The sequence below is a fragment of the Dipodomys ordii genome, unplaced genomic scaffold (assembly GCF_000151885.1).
Source record: "Dipodomys ordii isolate 6190 unplaced genomic scaffold, Dord_2.0 Scaffold25, whole genome shotgun sequence".
Taxonomy (NCBI): Eukaryota; Metazoa; Chordata; class Mammalia; order Rodentia; family Heteromyidae; genus Dipodomys; species Dipodomys ordii.
In genome coordinates this window covers 21,678,737-21,697,747 of record NW_012267241.1, presented here as the reverse complement: position 1 = coordinate 21,697,747, position 19,011 = coordinate 21,678,737, and the positions used below count along the sequence as shown (strand labels likewise).

Genomic DNA, 19,011 nt, shown 5'->3' with positions numbered 1-19,011 from the left:
TCCTCCTCTCCCTCCCTCCCCCTCTCCCTCCCTCCCCCCCCCTCTTTCTTTCTTTCTTCCCATACTGGAGCTTGAACTCAGGGCCTTAGCACTGTTTCTAAGCTTCTTTGCTCAAGGCTAATGCTCTACCACTGTGCCACAGCTCCACTTCTGGCATTTTTTGGAGGGGTGGTGGTTTATTGGAGATACAAATCTCACAGACTTTCTTGCCAGAGCTTTGAACCACGATCCTCGGATCTCAGTCTCCTGAGTTGCTAGGTCATTCATTATTATTTCTTACAATTCTTAACCAATAGGGTTAAAGAGCTAATGCCAATTTCCAAATACTACTTGGCTAAAAATTGGTTTATCCAGTGTTAAGTTTTCCTTCATTTCAGTTCCTTTGTTCTGAGAGGGAGTAGGAGCAGTAACCAATAGGGTTAAATAGGTGAATGGATGCCACTTCATTCTTTGAAATTCTGTTCAATGTTCCCCAAGATCCTGTTTGATCCCCAATACTGCCTCTCCTAAAAACTTTAATAATTACTTAAAATATTTAGTTGTAATTGGAAAGTACTTGGAAATTCCACAGATACTGGAAATGTTGTAACTAGGTGATAGGTGTTGATTTTATTATAGTACTACTTGTTTACACATCAGTGGTTCATGTCTATAATTCTAGCTGCTCAGGAGGCTGAGATCCACAGGAGCATGGTTCAAAGCCAGCCTGGGAAAAAAATGCTCTCCAGACTTCATCTCCATTTAACCAGCAAAAAGCAGGACTGGAGTTGTGGCTTGAGTAAGTGGCGGAGTACCAATGGAGCATGGAAACAAAGAGAGAGAGAGAGCGCACAAGAAGTCCTGACTTCAAACTGACCAAAAAAAAAAAAAAAAAAGTTGAAGAAAACACCTAAAGCCAACAAATTTTGAGAAACTTCTTTTTCTAGGGGAATTAACAATCAGTAACAAATCAGTAAAATTAAAAATAACATTCAATATCAAGATATTTTAAATAACTGTTACTCCCTCTTTCTATTTAAGGGTGAAACATGCTGTTTCAATTATGTTCCTAATTGTGCTCATGAACTTGAAGGTCCAGCTGTTGGCTGCCAGACACACAGCACTTCCTCAGTGAATGTCAGTCATTGTATCATTGTCATTGAAAAAAGACACGTATGAGATTCCTGTCACTGTCGCTGCTATCACAGAGGACCACGATGTCAATGGCTTGAAACAACAACACATGTTTATTATTGTATTTTTCTACATCGCTTCTCAAGTGAGTCTCGCTGGGTTAACAGCAAGATGACAGCAGGGCAGGTTTTTTTTTTTTTTTGTCGGTCGTGGGACTTCAACTCTGGGCCTGGGCGCTGTCCCTCAGCTCTTCAGCTCAAGGCCAGCGCTCTACCACTTGAGCTACAGCGCCACTTCCGAAGCAGGGCAGGTTTTTGCAGTGGCTCTAGAGAGAACTCATTTTTATATCATTTCTAACTTCCTAAGACTGCCTTTCTTCCTTGGCATGTGGCCTCTTCCTCCATCTTGAAATCAGCCAAGCAGGACAACACTCCCCAAGCCCCACCGGGGTTGTTTTCTACCTCTTTCCTCTTATAAGTGATTACATGTAATCATTCTCAAAATTACATCCAATCTACTATCACAATCCAGCATAGTCTCCATATTTTTAAAGCCAGCAGATTAGCCACCTTAATTCCATGTACAACGTTACTTTTTCACCTTGAAACAGCACATTTACAGGTTCTAGAAACTAGAGAGCGATCTTTGGGCAACTATTCTGCCTACCACCAGGAGCAAAGCTCAGAAGGTCTTAGAGATTTTGTTAAAAATGAACTATGTAACTTGTGGGGGAGGGAGGTCGGGAGGGAAAAAATCTGGAAGAAAATGAGGGAAGAGGTGACACTGTTCAAACAAAAATATAGCCATTACTTGTAACCCTCTGTACATCAACTTTGCAATAAAAATAAATAAATAAATCCTGGGCAGAAAAATCCACGAGATTCTTGGTTGGTTTTTTTTTTTTTGGCTTGAACAATATTCTATTCTTATATCATGCAGTCTGTTTTTTTTTAATTTCCTCATAAGTTTATGCACATCTGTTTTAAAAATCCCTCAAAGGCTTTTCTTTTGTGAAGACTTCTGGGGAGTTCCTTCTTTTTTACAAAATATATTTTATTGTTTTTGTAGAGGTGATGTACAGAGGGGTTACAGTTACATAAGTCAGGTATAATGAGTACATTTCTTTTTGGACCAGCCCCCCCCCCTTCCCTGATCTGATTTTTCCTCCCATCCCACCCACAAATTGTATAGTTTATTTTCTGCATAGTATCTAGTAGTACCCCTGCTGTATTTGTTCACTGTTTGTCATAAGACTCTTTATCTTCAAATAACCAGCAAAAAGCCAGAAGTGGAATTGTGGCTCAAGTAGTAAAGCACCAGTCTTGAGGGGAAAAAAAGCTAAGGAAGAGTGTCCAGGTCCTACATGTAAGCCCCAGAAGCAAGACAAATAAAAATAAAAATAAATGCTGTCTAGTAATTCAGAAATGTCTACCATTTCCAAAGCTCTAACTAAAAGGAAATAAAAGGAATCTAAATAAAAGGAATCTTACAATATTCACCTTGGTGTGGTGTCGAAGAATCCTGAATGGCGTCCAGCGTGCTTTTGATTGATTTGCTGACTCTTTCATAAACAGAGAGACTGAGATTACCAAGTAGCCTGAAGAAATTGGGGAGGTCCCACCTTGGCTCAAGATCTGCTTTGGGAATTGGCTTCTTGGAGAAAGTTGGAAAAAAGGAAGGCTCCATGAGGTCAGAGTCTGACATGAAGTAGGACTGAAAAGCCTGGTCGAATTCTTGCTGCATTTGTTTGAAGACAAAGAGGCTCCTATTGAAGAGGATTCTCACGTCTTCAGTCAGCTGGCAGAACACGCCCTCCATCTGTGTCACCCGTGGGTCCTCTTCCGTGGACTTTCCATGGGCAGGGAGGTCATCTTGGTCATCATGGAGGGGAAACAGAAACTGGTACAGCTTCCTGAAAAACTGCTCCATCTGTCGGGTGAGGCAGGGGACAAAGAGAATATTTATTTTCCTTCTAGACCATTTCTTCACATTTTAAAGTCAGCATACAGAGGCCGTTCCATTGTGAAGGAACTAGGAAGAAGACATGCTGAAATACATTAACAAAGCCTACGTGGCTTTGACTTTGACTGTGGAATTAGCATCTGAATTTCTCCTGGTTTAGTTTTGCCTACTGGTATCTGGGAAAGGCCAAGTTTTCAATCTACTGGACAAGCCAAATCACCTGATAAACTAGCAGCTGGCTACCTTTGTCCACAGGACAACATGGAAATGGAGTGTAAAATCTGCCAAAGGCTTTCCCTTTCACCTATCTTAGCTCTTTTTGTTGTTAATTCTTTAATGGATTGTCACTAATGTCTTTATACGATCTTCTTTCGTGTCCTCTCAGTTGGGCCATGGAAAGATGAACACAGATGTGTAGATAACAAATCCAGCCTAACAGATTCATTAGGGAAAGTTCTGTGTTTGCAGGGATCAAAGGCCTCCTTGTTATAGTCAAAGGAAGGATGGCCAAGGTGGTGTATTTTGTGAATCTTTCAGTGGGGATTTCCCAGCAGTGACACTATGCTCTTCTGGGTGTCTATGACACCTGAGTCTGGACAGACTGCAGTTGCCTGTCTGTGATCGTGACATAAATGTGCTGAGTGTTGGCCATTGTTGAATATTCCAGCTACGCAAAGAATTTTCCCCTCACTGAGGGCTTTCTAGGTCTCTTTGAGTTCTCAGGAAGTCATCTGGACAGATTACTGCCCGCTTTCCCTTTTGCCACTTTATGGTGACTTGATTCCATCCACAAAAATAGAAGTTCAATGCTGGGGACACATCCATGGTCTCAGGAGGCGAAGATGAGAGAATGAGGCCAGTAGTTTGAGAGTTTGAGACCAGTTGGGTAACATAGTGGGTTCTCCTGACACAAGACACGTTCTCTCTCCCTTGCCCCCCATTCTTATATAGGAATATATATATAGAGAGAGACCAGATATATAATATATATACACATATATTTCCATATCCCCAAGAAATGTCTATAAGGTCAGACAACTAGCCCCCATGAGAATAACCCTCAATTTGACCTCCAATACTCATCCTCCAGGGGCTCTAAAAATAAAAGCAGCCTCAATTAACAGTGGAGGCAAATTAACTTGGCACGTTCATTATCCTCGAGGCTGTGCTTTGTCGTTGAGCATGGCCCTGCCAGGCCAGTGTGTACTCTAATTAGTGCACACGCTGCTGCAGAGCGTGCAATTCCACTCCATTTCATATTCAGCTTGTTTCTTGAAGGGGGAGAAGAATCCAGGCCAACTTCAGCCTTTCATGAGCAGAGCTCATCCTATCCAGGTCACCACCCTCTGTGAACCCCTCTGTCTGGAAGATAGCCAGAGGGGCTAGAAAAGCAAACATGCCAGTCCCCCAGGACACCATAGAGTGGGTGAGAGGAGATAATACAGGCGTGTAAGTGCTACACAACGAGGAGGGAGACAAGTCTTCATATAATAGGTGGGGAAAAAAACTAAAGCCCATTGAAATCAGAGAGTAATATTATAATTGAGAATGCAATTCAGCAAACATTTATTGGATGCGTGAACTGTTCAGATGAAGACAAATAAGGCATGATCTCTGCCCTCAAAGAGCTTACAGCCTGGTGGGAATGCATTCACGACTAACAACTGGAAAGTGGGAAGAGTCAGGGTACTTGGAAAGGAGATACATTCAGTGTCATTAAGAAGAGGGATACATTTGGGATGAGTCTGATCAGGGTACAGGGTCTGCATATATGGGCATATGAGAATGAACCTGCTTATACAATGAATTTACATTAATAAAATGTGGGGAAATGGGGCATAAAGACTAAATGGTTGTTCTAACTTACATCCTCAGGTGGTGATACATAAACATTACTGTTAAACTGTAGATCATAAAGGGCTAAAATCAGGTCAGGTATTGTAAATACTAATATAAGTTAATACAAGAAAGCTTATCTAGATTCCTGAAGGGCTCTGAGACGTTGAACTCTCCTTTCTGCTTACCGTACTTTTCACGGAGGACCAGCCAGGTTTGCGGGTTGTGTATAATCTCACATACTTGCTCTGCAGGCAATACCGGCATCGGTCCCAGGAGTTGGCTGAAGATGCCTGGCATAACCTTTCCTCTTCCTCCAGATGCTCTTGAACTTCATTCATAAGTTTCAGGGCCTCCTAAATGAAATTAGAAACAGAAGTCCTATTGCCATTTCATCATTCTTTGTGTAGCTTAGTTGCTTTTACTCTTTTAAAGACAGGCACATACTAAGCCACTCACTTCAGTCTTTCTCCTTCAGACCCCTAGATTTGTTCTAGCACTTCTTTCTGTTTGATGAAGGGAAAAGCCACTGGTTGACCCCCATTCAGGACCTTGCAAATTGTATTCATTTACTCGTTCATTTGTTTGACAAATAGTGAGTGTTTGCTTTGTGATGGACATTATCCTCCAAACGGTTGAGCCAATAGTCCAGATGTTGTCCCTGTCTGGGGTGAACCTCTGTGATTGAACCTTTAACTTGCCTCTCTTTGGAAGATGTGCAAGTTTGGATTGAAGGCTTATAAAACTGGTATATTTTGTTTCTTTCATTTTTGCTGTCTTTTATCATCCTAAACACGCAATGTCACAGATGAGTGACATTCTAAACGGAGATGCTTGATGCCTGTGAAGCATCTTCATCTCCATCCCAAGCATGCTGCGCCCCCTGGTGGCGGTTGCTGTACATGGCCAGACGGCTGGCCACTCGGAGCCCTGCAACACTGGCACCAGACTCAGCCCCCCCCCGCCCCCCGCCGGGCTCCTGGAGATCCCCAAAGGCACCGCAGGTCCTTCTTGTGCTCCCGACTAGACCACTGGCCTCCCTACAAGCGCATACCCCCAGGACTGGCTTCTCCATGCCTAGGATGAGTCCAGGAGGAAGACTGTGAGCTAAAGGCCTCCTGCAGGGGAGAAACGTTTCTGTGCTTAAAACCAATTTATTGTTTGTTTGTTTGTTTTTTTCTATGTAGCTCAGGGTGGCCTTGAACTTTTATTCCTCCTCCCCCCCTAGCACTGGGATTGGTGTTACTGTGCTTTTTATTTTTCTCAATAGGAAAGGAAAAGATAGTACCCTTCCCTGCTGTAGGAAACATAATGAGTAGGGTCCCTTGGATGCTCTCCCCCATTGCTGTTCAGTGTGGGATCTTCAGCTCCTCATGTAGAGTTCTGGTGCTGAGCCAGGGAGCCTTAGCTACAACCCACCTAAGGCAATGGGAGGGCTCCAGCTTGCCAGATGCAGATTGTGGCCAGGGCTTTGCAGCATGATGCTGCAATCACATCTTACTAGAAACTCTCAGCCAGATGCTGGTGGCTCCCGCCTGTAATCCTAGCTACTCAGAAGACTGGGTTCTGAGGATTGCAGTTCAGAGTCAGCGGGGGCAAGAAAGTTGGTGAGATTCTATCTCCAATTAAGCACCAAAAAAAAAAAAATCTAGAAGTGGGGCTGAGCAAAGGAATCTTAGGTTCTGAGTTCAAGCCCTAGGATTGGCACACATGCATGCATGCATGCATGCGCGCGTGCACACACACACACATACACACACACAGAATTTTCATTTCCGCCAGGCAGACAGCAAAATCCTCCTGGACTTTCTACTCCATTCCAATTTTGAACGTTTTTCTCATTGTCTCCATAAACCAAAGGCCAATATTCTGAACAGCACTTACTATAGTGCACCCCTGGGAAACTTAACATATCTAAGCCTCAGTTTGCTTATTTGCAAATCAGAATAACATGATCAACCTCTGAGGGCTTTTCTATTAAGTGAGAGTAGGAATCAAAACACTTATTACAAGTAGCTCCCAGACTTAACTTCCTCTGGCCCTTCAGAAGTTTAACAAAGACCATTGACCAACCAGTGCCTCCCAAGTCTTGGAGGACAAGTGTTGCTATGGAAGCAATAGGTCTCTGGTTAAGAATGTCCATTCCATTCCTTCTGCTTCCTCTAACATCCCAGCCATGGACACAGTCCAGGCTTACAACTCTGACCCTATAGCTTATTAGCATGCATGGCCCGGACATGGTAGGTAAGCCGGGGTACAAGAGAGGTTCCTATTTTAGCACAAATAAAATGCTACTGGCGGTAAATATTAACGGGGAGGAGATGAGGCAGACTGTGGTGGTAATGAGTCCCCAAGGGGGAGTGGCACCCCGTATTGGAGGGAAACTGGACACCCCACCCCCTACGCCAATTCCTCCTAATTTGTCTGAGCCAACCTTTATTCTACATCTAAAGTGATTTGGGGGTAGGTAGGAGACTTAGGGAGAAGCAGGTTTAAAATTTTTCCCAGTTGACTTTCGAGCCACACCCCCCCAAATTTAAGAGTCTCATACAATGGGTTTCTAAATGTACGATTTTTAAGAATACATATGCAATTTTTTGCTGGTTGCCAGCCTGTTCAGGACCAGAATTGAAGCAGTATTTGCCTCCTCGGCTCTCCCCTGGCAGGAATGTTCTTCTAGTACTGGCCAGGAAGCCAAAGGAAGTGAGCGAATGGGAAAGCCACAGGCTCCACACCCAGGTCTCACATGCATTGCTGGTTTCACCTGGTTCATTCATTCCAGGTTGTGAGTGACATGTGAATTAAAGCTCCCACTTCTGCTGTCTGAACTGTAACGAAAGTACAGTTGGCCCAGATGCTTGAAGCACATCATGTGGTAATGAGTCTTATATTCATGGCATTGTGTCATTAATCCCAGAGGACTAGATCTATAGGTCCACCAGGGAAGAGTCCATCTTGGAGGTGAAGTGGGGGAGGGAGGGCAAAGGGAAACATGCTCTTCAAAATCTTTTGACCGCTACCAAAGGAGAGCTTGCAGCTGCTGGTTGGGCTGTCTCCCGGCCTCGCCAGGCGCTAGGTATGGCTGCAGTGTGGTGTTAGGCTGACACACAGCTTTGGGGAGTCCCAGCTGTTTAAATGGACTTCCAGATGCCACAGTTCTCCAGGAGTGGGGAGATTGCGGCACTGTCCAACTTTCTAAGTATATAAATGTCGGTAAAGATAGAAAGTATTCGAACTTTGCTTGTATTATTTAAAATTTTATGAGGAGAGACCCAATTTCTAGCACCACACGCAAACATTAAACATGATGGGTGGAGGGGAAAAGAAGCCTTTGTTTCATAGGCAAAGATTTTCAATTTTGGCAAAATGGAAAGAATTCTAACATGGCATGACAGTCTGAATGGCTGATTCAGTAAAACAGCAAATTCAGTGATGACTGAGAGCAGTCAGGCTGGGTGTAATTGTGCGTGTCTGTAATCCCAACTATTCTGAAGGCAGGAGGCAAAGACTGGGGGACTGCAAATTCAAGGATTACCAGGAAAAGTTAGACCCACGACTGTGAACAAAAGGATGGGGCTATGGTTTAAGTGGTAAAGTGTAAGACTTTAATCCTCAGTATTGAAAAAAAAAAAGGTAGCGCGGGGTTGTGGCTCAGTGGCAAAGCAGGTGTATGAAGCCTTAGGTTCAATCACATACACAAAATGAAGCACATACACAAAAATTAAGATAATCAACTTTGTATTTTCACCACAACTTAACATTTATCGATTTAAAAAACGTCTGATAAAAGGATGTAAACTTACAACCTTCTACTCACACTCAATTTTCTTGCTCACAGCTGGTACTTCACCACTTGAGTCACACTTCTACTCCAGCTTTTTGCTGGTTAATTGGAGATGGAGTCTCATGGACTTTTCTCCCCAGTTTGGTTTTAATCACAAGCCTCCAGGTCTCTGCTTCCTAGAGCTAGGATTATAGCTTTCAGTTATCAGCTCCTGGCTCAACTGAACATTTCTTAAAAAAATAAAATGTAGGGATTGACATAGTGGTACAGCCTGTAGTCCCAGCTGTGAGAGAGGCTGAAATAGGGAGATGCAGGGCCTAGCCAAAAAAAAAAAAATCTTGGTGAGAACTTATCTCAAAAAAAAAAAAAACAGCCGGTCATTGTAGCATACCCCTATAATCCCAGCTAGGTGGGAATTATAGATAGGAGGCTCATGGTCTGAGGTGGGTCTGGCAAAAGCTCCAGACTTTAGTGAAAAATAAACTAAAGAAGAAAGGGGTAAGGGTGTGGTCCAAATGGTAGAGTACCTCACTAACTATCAACATGAGAATTTAAAATATCTTCCAAATTATTCTCGTTACAGTTTGTTTTCTTTTTCATGATAGATACTGTAGAGGCTCAAGCAGTAGAGCACCTGCCTAGCAAGCATCAAGACCTGAGATTAAACCCTAGTATCACACACAGAGAGACAAGGATAATGTCAGAAGAGAATCTCCCCCGTTCTAGTTTTTGCTTTGCTTATTGGTTTATATCAGTTATATAGGAGGAATTTCTCATATTTCCAAACATTTTATACAATAAAATTTAGTTTATTTCACCCCCTCTATCACACTCCGTACCTCTCTCCCCCTACAAAAGTACCCCCAACAGTTTTCCTTGCTCCATTTTTACAGTTGCAAATAATCTATTTTGACAATAATCTCTCCCTCTATCTCCCTTGCCAGCCCACCCCCCTTACTAGTTTGTACCCAATAGCATGGCATATTTCTATTTTAAAAAATGTTGCTTTGAGCCAGGTGCTGGTGGCTCATACCTGTAATCCTAGCTACTCAGGAGGCTGAGATCTGAGGATCAAGGTTCAAAGCCAGCCCAGGCAACAAAGGCCATGAGACTCTTATCTCCAATTAACTACCAGGAAACTGGAAGTGGCACTGTGAGTAAAAGTAGTAAAGGTTGGCATTGAGCAGAAGGCTCCAGGCTTGAAACCCAAGCCCCAAGTTCAAGGCCCATGACAGACAAAAAATATATTGCATAATGATTAATGTTATTAAACTATGAAGTATGCAGTGTCCATAGTTTAAAAATGTACTAAGCTTTATGTAGTAGCTTATGGTCAAGTTACAACATCTTCCAAGAACATTTGAATGCATATTCTTGATAAAAAAAAAACACGTAGTTTGAAGTACAACTATTAAGTAAAGCTATTGAATGTGTCTAAAATGGATGGGAGGTAGATAAGTGGTAGAGCGTAGCATAGCACCTCTGGGTATAGCTCAGTGGTGGAGTGTTGGACTAGCATACACTAGCACTGCAAAACCCAAAACTGGACTAAGTTGGTACATCATCATCATCATCATTATTTTGTCAGTCATGGGACTTGAACTCTGGGCCTGGGCACTGTCCCTCAGCTCTTCAGCTCAAGGCTAGCGCTCTATCACTTGAGCCACAGCACCACTTCTGGCTTTATCTATTTATGTGGTGCTGAAGAATCAAACCCAGGGCCTCATGCATGCAAGGCAAGCACTCTACCACTGAGCCACCTTCACAGACCAGTTGGTACATTATTTAATACATGCTGGTCCTCTCTCTCTCAAGGAGTTCCTGTCAAACATCCCATGAGCCACCTGTCTGTGGGGACCTTGGGGAAGAGGGAGGGATGTCCTTCTACATTCTAGAAGCATTGATCAGTGCTTGCTTACTCTCTATTCATCTGCAGCTGTTACAGTAAGAGGACTCAGGGCCCTGATGAATTTTATCACCTAGCTGTAAGTAAACTGACCCTCATTGGTTGGATTGGAGACTGTCCACTAGATGGGTTGCATGCCCGCAGACATGCTGGCATACGTGTGTAACCCCAGGGAGGTATAAGTAAGAGGATCGTGACTTAGGAAACTGACCCAGGCAAAAGCATGAGACCCAGCACTTGTTTAGCAAAGGCCTTGAGTTAAAAATTTTTTTTAAAAAAGTACCTCAGTACTACCAAAAAAACCTCTACCTTTTTAAAAAACATACAAATAATGGAAGCTTACAATGTTTCATTACAAACTCTTTTTTGGCCATGCAACAAGGTAAACTGATGATCTCATTGGAGCTGGCAAGTTAACTAAAACTTTCAATACATCTATGAGACTATTTGCAGTATGGATTTGATGAGCTCTACTCTTAATGTGTATTGTGCTTTGGAACACTAATGGTAGCAATTCATGCATCTTAAATTGTGGATAAATTAGAGTGAATAGCTTTAGGAATAAGGGCTAAAATTCTCTTTAGCAATAAGGATGGAACATCAAAAAACTTTGGAGACCTGTGATCTTGATCTAGCCCCAAACTCCCTGTGAACACTTTTGACTTGATACCTGAGATGGGGCTGAGAATAAAGACTTCTTGAGAAAGCACCCCTCCTACACAGGAACGAATCCACAAATGCCATGTTTGGAGTCCTGCAAAGACTTGTTCTAATAAGGAATAAGTTCTTTCAGGGAATGCGAAGGTATTTTTCAAGCTTTCCTCCAATCAAAGCTGTTTTCAGCTGAGTGTGGGTGGCTCATGCCTATAATCCTAGTCATTCAGGAGGCTGAGATCTGAGGATCAAGGTTCTAAGCCCAGACATAAAAGTCAGAGACTCTTATCTCCAACTAACTAGCAAAATACTGACCTAGAGGCATAGTTCAAGTGGAAGAGCACTAGCCTTGAGCAAAGAAAAACAGGGAGGGGGGGGGTGAAAGCACAAAGTCCCAAGTTTAAACTCTAGTATTAGTACAAATAATGCTGTTTATGGCAGGCTGAGGTCAGAGGAGTCACAATTTGAGCCCAGAGCAAAAAGGAGTTGAGATCCCAAACTCAACCAATAAAAATCTCAATGCAGCTGTCAGTCCAGCTGTATGGGAAGTGTAAAAAGGAGGATCATGGTCTGGGCCAGCCTATGCAAAAAGACCCTACCTGAAAAATAATGAATGCAAAACTGGGCTGGGATCATGGTTTCAGTGGTAGAGTACTTTCTCAGCAAGTGTAAAGCCTTAAGTTCAACCCCAAAGTTGCTTGTCAAAAAAATTACCAGTAAGGAAAATGGGTAACTTGCCAATTTCATGAGAAGGGCGCATTTAGAGCTCAGATATGTTTTAAGAACAAACAGATGTTATTTTTCACTACAGCACCTGCTTTTCTTCCTTGCACTTCTTCAAGGTTTCCATGAGTCTGCCGTGCTCCTCTTCTCTCCTTCCCATCACGATTCTCATCTGCTTCATCCCCATCAAAGCCTTCTTCAGCTCTCCACCTGCCTCTGTCTCCCCCTCCTCCAACAAACCTACAAGACATGGTGTAGGTTTTCAGAATCTGATCAGATTACACAACAGTGAAATCCCTCATCTTTCCTGTCTTCTGAATAGAGGCTTCATTGTTCTCTTATAGCCTTGTACTCTGAAAGCTAGTCATAATGAATTAGCTGTCAGCCTCTACGTGGACACAGCCACTACATGGACCCAGCTATTTTTTTTTTTTTGGTCGGTTGTGGGGCTTGAACTCTGAGCTTGGGCGCTGTCCCTCAGCTCTTCAGCTCAAGGCAAACACTCTACCGCTTGAGCCAAAGCACCACTTCCAGTTTTCTAGTGTTTTTATTGGAGATAAGGGTCTCACGGACTTTCCTTGCCCGGGCTGGCTTTGAACCGTGATCCTCAGATCTCAGCCTCCTGAGGAGCTAGGATTACAGGCGTGAGCCACTGGCGCCCGGCGGACCCAGCTATTTTTATATTATAGAAAGCTCCAAATATTTCTCAAAAACTTGAGGGTTTCCACTGGGAACTTTAATTACCTTCGTGTGTGTATGTGTGTGTGTGTGTGTGTGTGTGTGTGTGTGTCCTGGAGCTTGAACTCAGGGCCTGGGCTCTTTTGCTCAAGCTAGCATTCTTCCACTTGAGTCATAGCTCCACTTCCTTCTTTATTTTTTTTATGTAGTTAACTGGAGATAAGAGTCTCACAGGCTTTCCTACCCAGGCTGGTTTTGAACTGTGATCCCCAGATTTCAGCCTCCAAGTTGCTAGGATTACTGGCATGAGCTACTAGCATCCAGCCTACCTTTGTGAACTGCAGTTATCTCCCAAGAACAAGTATCTCATGAATTACATGAGTCCTCAATACCTAATAGACACTCTTTCCTATCCTTCTTAACCCCTCAGCAGGGACCATGTTCATGGGCACATTCTCTTAGTAGCCAGTATGGCTCCCCCATGAGCTTACTCCTGCTTCTGAGTTTAACTCTAGACCAGGTCAACTCCATTTAAGCTCATTTCTTCTTCTAAGGGTTAAGGACCTAAAACCCATATCTCCAGACAAAGGCACAAGCAAATGGACATACCACACACTGTACTTAGAACTCCCTCCCGGACTTGTTTAAGAACAATGACACACATTACTCTAATGGTTCAAATTTTTTAAATGCTAGAAAAAAATTTTTTCACTGTTCATTAAAGCCGTGCTAAGATGACACCAAACATCTGGATAGACCCAAACCAGCCTGTCAAAAAGCTGGCCTGTTGTGTCTCTGCAATAGCAAACATCTGGATATGTGAAGGCTCACGCACGGAGACCTGGTTGGAATTTTCTATCTTGATCCAGATGTTTGGTGTCACACGACTTGGCTGAAGTGCCTGGAGACCATTCCAAGGTGAACTGTATTGAACACAGTTATCTCTCAACTGGGAGTCTGTAGAAATCCCAGCGGGGCAGGAAACAGCACAGATAAGAAAGCAGGCAGACCCTTCAGATTTCCACCGAGAGCAGTTCTGTCCTTCCAAGTAGGTGCACAAGGGCAATCTTTCCAGCACAACAGACAGGCAGCAAACACCAAGAGCAATGGCTTCATGTTCTGGTTCTGTTCTGTGAAGGAGAAAGAAACCCACATCAGATGTCTTCTGTTCACATTAATTCAAACCACATGCTCTTCCAGAACACTATTCTGTTCATTTTTCTTTATGACTTTAGACACTTTATGCTAAAAAGACATAAAGAAGCTTAAAAGATAGCCTGGTTTGATAATGACCAGCATGGCTGGTGGCACCACAAGCACAAAAGCCCTTAGTTCAAGATTCAGCATTACATAAAAATTAAAAATTTATTTTAAAATAATTTAAAATTATATTAAAAAAAACAAAACTTGTAATCTTAGCTACTCAGAAGGCTGAGGTCTGAGGTTCATGGTTCAAAGCCAGCCTGGGAAGAAAAATCCATGAGACTCATCTCTAATTAACCAGCCAAAAGCCAGAAGTGGAGCTGTTGCTCAAGTTGGTAGAGCACCAGCTTTGAGTTAAAAAAAAAGCCATGCAACAGTGCAAGGACCTGAGTTTAAGCCCTAGTAGCTGAGTGTGTGCATGCGCGCAGACACACACATACATACAAAGTTAAAAACCCGAACAAACTTGCGTTCCTATTGAGTTTATATTCTGTGACTTAGTTAAGTAAGGTCACTTTCTGAAGTTTTTGACAATCAAGGCAAGGAGCAGTGTGGCTGACAGAGTCCAAATCAGTTCATTTCCTTACCAACGGTAAGCATCTCTAAAGACAGAATTAGATTATGTCAGAGTTTTCCTCCAACATTCTGAGTCCTCGAGTTCTTGCATGGAAACATCATGACTTACTCTTTTTGAAAGAAAAATCCATCATACACATTTTTCTAGGACTTCTAATTCAACCTATCATGCTGGATGGGCATGTACTGTTACATTATTTTTCCTTAGATAATGGATTTCTGCTTCATTTTAACTTGATATACACTACTTTATATCTTAAATACAAATATTGAAAATTTTACTAAGGCAACTTAGTGAGCAACTGAACGCTTTAATAAAGTCAAACCTGAATATAAGAGGAGTTATCTTACTTTCCCTAAAGGGGGGTATTTATCTACTTTGTGCATATTTGCTATGTCTTAAAAACAAGACTCCATTCCTTTTTTTTTTTTTGGTCATGGGGCTTGAAATCTGGGTTTAGGCGCTGTCCTGTGCTCTTCAGCTCAAGGCAAGCACTCTACTGCTTGAGCTACAGCGCCACTTCCAGTTTTCTAGTGGTCTAAAGGAGAGAAGAGTCTCACGGACTTTCCTGCCCAGGCTGGCTTTGAACTGCAATCCTCAGATATCAGCCTCCTGAGTAGCTAGGATTACAGGCATGAACCACCAGCACCCAGCAAGACTCCATTCTTTAAATCAAGATTTGTGATAGTTTTTAAATACAGTATTAATATATCAGCTGTTAGCTGGATCCTGGAGGTTCACACCTATAATTATATCGTAGCTACTGGGGAGGCTGAGATCTGAGGATCATGCTTCAAAGTTAGCTCAGACAGCAAAGTCATAAGATTCTTATCCTAATTAACTACCAAAACACTTGGAAATGGACCTGTGTCTCAAAGAGGACTAGCCTTGAGTACAAGAGCTCAAGGTCAGTGCCAAGGCCCTGAGTTCAAGCCCAAGGACTGACCCACATACACACAAAACCAAAAACAAAAAGCCATCTGTTTGCCAGACACTGATGGCTCATGTCTTTAATCCTAGTGATTCAGGATAATGAGATCTGAAGGTTGTGGTCTGAAGCCAGACTAGATATAAAAGTCTGTGAGATTCTTACCTTCAATTAACCAACAAAAAGCAAGAAGTGGAACTGGGGCTCAAGTGGTAGACTTGAACAAAAAGCTCAGAGACAGTGCCCTGAGTTTAAACCCCAAGACTGGTACAAAACAAAACAAACAGCTGTACTAGTAGTTAAGTAATTCTGACGTGTCATTTGAGCTTTATCTGTTTTATGATAAAGCTAGAGGTTGAGCCTGGAGTCCACCTCACACTACCACTTGAGTCATGCCCCCAGCCCCTCTTTCTACTAATGTCCTGTTTATCAAAGGAAAGTCTTAATATAATATATTTACCACGAACTTTGTAGTCTCTTCTCAGAGAAGTTTCCAGTAGCTTCCAGAAAGACCTTCACTTTCTCCTGGTTTAGTTTTTATCTGGGATTTGGCCTTGTTCTATTAAACTGATGACACAGTTCTTAATCCTATTAAACCAGTTTTTTGAGATTAAGGATATGGTTTACAATTGGTAGTGTTTAAAAAGCAACACTAGGGGGCAGGCTGGGCACATGACCAGGAACCATGACCTTGTCCTACCTTATTTTACACAAATGTTTTGATGGGACTCACTAAAGTCTTTTAACACTTTTTTAAATTTCAAAATTATAACATGTATATTTATATAGAGGCAAAGCAAATCTCTTAAAGTTGGAAATAGAAGCAACAAGGTGAAAGCAAGTAATCTGTTAGGTAAAACAGTTTGAAAAGCATTTGTTTACATAGTTACTTGACTTTATTTTATTATAAGAAGTGAGAGTTAAGGTAGGTACTAGTGGCTCACATCTGTAATCTTAGCTATTTGAGAGGCTGAGATCAGGACGGTCAAGGTTAGAGAACAGCCCAGACAGAAAAGTCCTCAAGCTTCAAAACAACAACAACAACCCTAGCAAAATGCTACACTAATGATGTGGTTCAAGTGGAAGAACACCAACCCAGCAAACAAGTCAAGCAGGTGAGAGGCCCCAAGTTCAAATCTGAAAATGAGTTATAGAGCAATAAGGTTATTTTTTTTTACTAATAGGTATGATAAAACTGAATATATAAACAAGACAGTAGTAGCAACTATTTCATGCTCATTACAGTTTGATAATTGATTAGCTGAACTGACAACATGGCTCCTTGGTAATTCATTTGAAAACAGCTCAGAGAGCTGCTAGTCGCAGTTAGCTAGAGAATCTACAGGGAGTGATCTCAATGGCTACTCAGAAACCAGCCACTCAACACTTAATACATGTTTAGTACTTTCCTAAAGGCATAGATCTTGACAGTTCTTTTTTTTTTGGGGGGGTCGGTCATGGGGCTTGAACTCTGGGCCTGGGCGCTGTCCCTCAGCTTTTCAGCTCAAAGCTAGTACTCAACCACTTGAGCCATAATGCCACTTCTGGCTTTTTCTGTTTATGTGGTGCTGAGGAATGAAACCCAGCGCTTCATGCATGTGAGGCAAGCATTCTACCACTGAGCCACCTTCCCAGCCCCAGATGTTGGCAGTTCTGAACTGATCCATATACCTTTTGGGGAAATCTTAGCAGTTGATGCTTGTTTCTGGGCAACTTGGAGTCTGGAGTTCATCTCTGCTCTGCTTGGTTACAGAAAGTAAGAAATTATAGAAACACTCTAAGTCTAGCCCACACCCCTAAATACCCATAAATTTTTCTTTTACTTGGAAACCTCTTGGCACTGTGGAAAAACATCCACTCAGCACAAAACTTGAATTATTCTTATTTTCAAACAGCTTAATGTTACCTTAAAGCAACTGCAATCTGCACCTCTAGGCAGGTATGTCCTGGTTGGCAGTGGCATATAGGGAATGAGGAGCACAGTTCTGGAAAAGTCATTGGCCAAAAGCTGCCCAGCTCTGCTCCAGCTCTCTACACCCTCACTCCTTAGTTCATTGTTGTCCAAGTTCAGGGCCAGTTGAGGCCAGGCCTGGTATCAACACATTCAGTTATGGGGCTTGAACTTAGGGCCTGGACACTGTTCCTGAGCTTCTGTCCTCAAGACTACATTCTATCATTTTGAGCCATAGATCCACTTCTGGTTTTCTGGTGGTTAATTGGAGATAAGAGTCTCACAGGCCAGGTGGGGATGGTTCACACCTGTAATCCAAGCTACTCAGGAGGCTGAGATCTGAGGACCATGGTTCAAATCCAGACCAAGCATACAAATCCAAGAAACTCTTACTTCCAATCAGCTAGCAAAAAGCTAGAAGTGGAGGCCTGGCTCCAATGAGCAAAAAAGGCTAAACAAGAGTGTGAGGCCTGAGTTCAAGCTCTAGTACCAAGATTAAAAAAATTAACATAGTAAATTATATATATACATATATATATATATATATATATATATTTTTTTTTTTTTTTTTCGGTCATGGGGCTTGAACTCTGGGCCTGGACGCTATCCCTCAGCTCTCTACCTCAAGGAGAGTGCTCTACCACTTGAGCTATAGCACCACTTCCAGTTTTCTGGTGGTTTATTGGAGATAGGAGTCTCACGGTCTCTCCTGCCCAGGCTGGCTTTGAACTGCGATCCTCAGATCTCAGCCTCCTGAGTAGCTAGGATTACAGGTGTGAGCCACCAGCGCCCGGCAGTAAATTTTATATTATATATAAATGCCACAATTAAAAATTCTAGCAGAAACTGAGCACAAGTAGCTTGCACCTGTAATCCTAGCTACTCAGGAGGCTGAGATCTGGGGATTGTGGTTTGAAGCCAGCATGGGCAGGAAAGTCTGTGAAACTCTTATTTCCAATTAACTACCACAGTGGCACTGTGGCTCAAGTGACAGAGTGCTACCCTTGACTACAAAAGCTCAGGGACAGCGCCCATGCTCTGAGTTCAAGTCCCATGACCTAAAAAAAAAAAGTCTCACAGACTTTACTTTCTGGGCTGGCTTCAAACCTCGGTCCTCAGATCTCAACCTCCTGAGTAGCTAGGATTATAGGCGTGAACCACCAGCTCCAGTTGCACATTCCTTTTCATAAAAAACCCAAATTGTATTGAAAATAGAACCCATTATTTAAGAAATCCCTCTAGTGGCACATTTTTTGTCTTTAGTCCATGTTTCTCTTTATGGGTAATTTCTGAGAACAGAACTTCCTGGCTAACTAGTGCTAATTACTTTAGAAAATATCATCTTGAAGCTTCTATGAAATTTCTTCCTCTAATTACTTCATCTGTTTTCACAGCTGCCATTTTATTCTTAAAATTAAGAAATACTTCGTGTGTCACCGGTTGCTTTTATAATTATGACATCATTATACTCAAGAGTTAAATAGATTATGAAATATTACCACTAGTTCATTGGTAATTAAGGAGAACTAGATACAAGGTCATCTTAATTAAAAAACAGCAAGAGGAAGTAATGTGAAATTAACAGAGAAACAGTTTTGCACACTACCATGGTAGCTCATTATTATAAGTTTAGGCTAGAACAGAGTTTGGGTTGTAATACACTTGTTCCTAGTTCATCTTTGAGTTAGTTGTGTCC

General features: G+C 42.3%; 1 protein-coding gene across 1 annotated transcript in view; it reads right to left on the bottom strand.

Moving 5' to 3' along the window:
* Clul1 (clusterin-like 1 (retinal)) overlaps nucleotides 1-13,772 on the bottom strand; it is a 19,385-nt gene extending 5,613 nt beyond the window's left edge. The window contains exons 1-4 of the mRNA XM_013014826.1: nucleotides 13,667-13,772; nucleotides 12,070-12,218; nucleotides 5,100-5,267; nucleotides 2,613-3,042 (exon numbers count right to left, since the gene is read on the bottom strand). Coding sequence (XP_012870280.1) covers nucleotides 2,613-3,042; nucleotides 5,100-5,267; nucleotides 12,070-12,218; nucleotides 13,667-13,772 — 853 coding nt within the window. The remainder of the gene's footprint in view (nucleotides 1-2,612; nucleotides 3,043-5,099; nucleotides 5,268-12,069; nucleotides 12,219-13,666) is intronic.
* Between the last annotated feature and the right edge of the window lie 5,239 nt (nucleotides 13,773-19,011).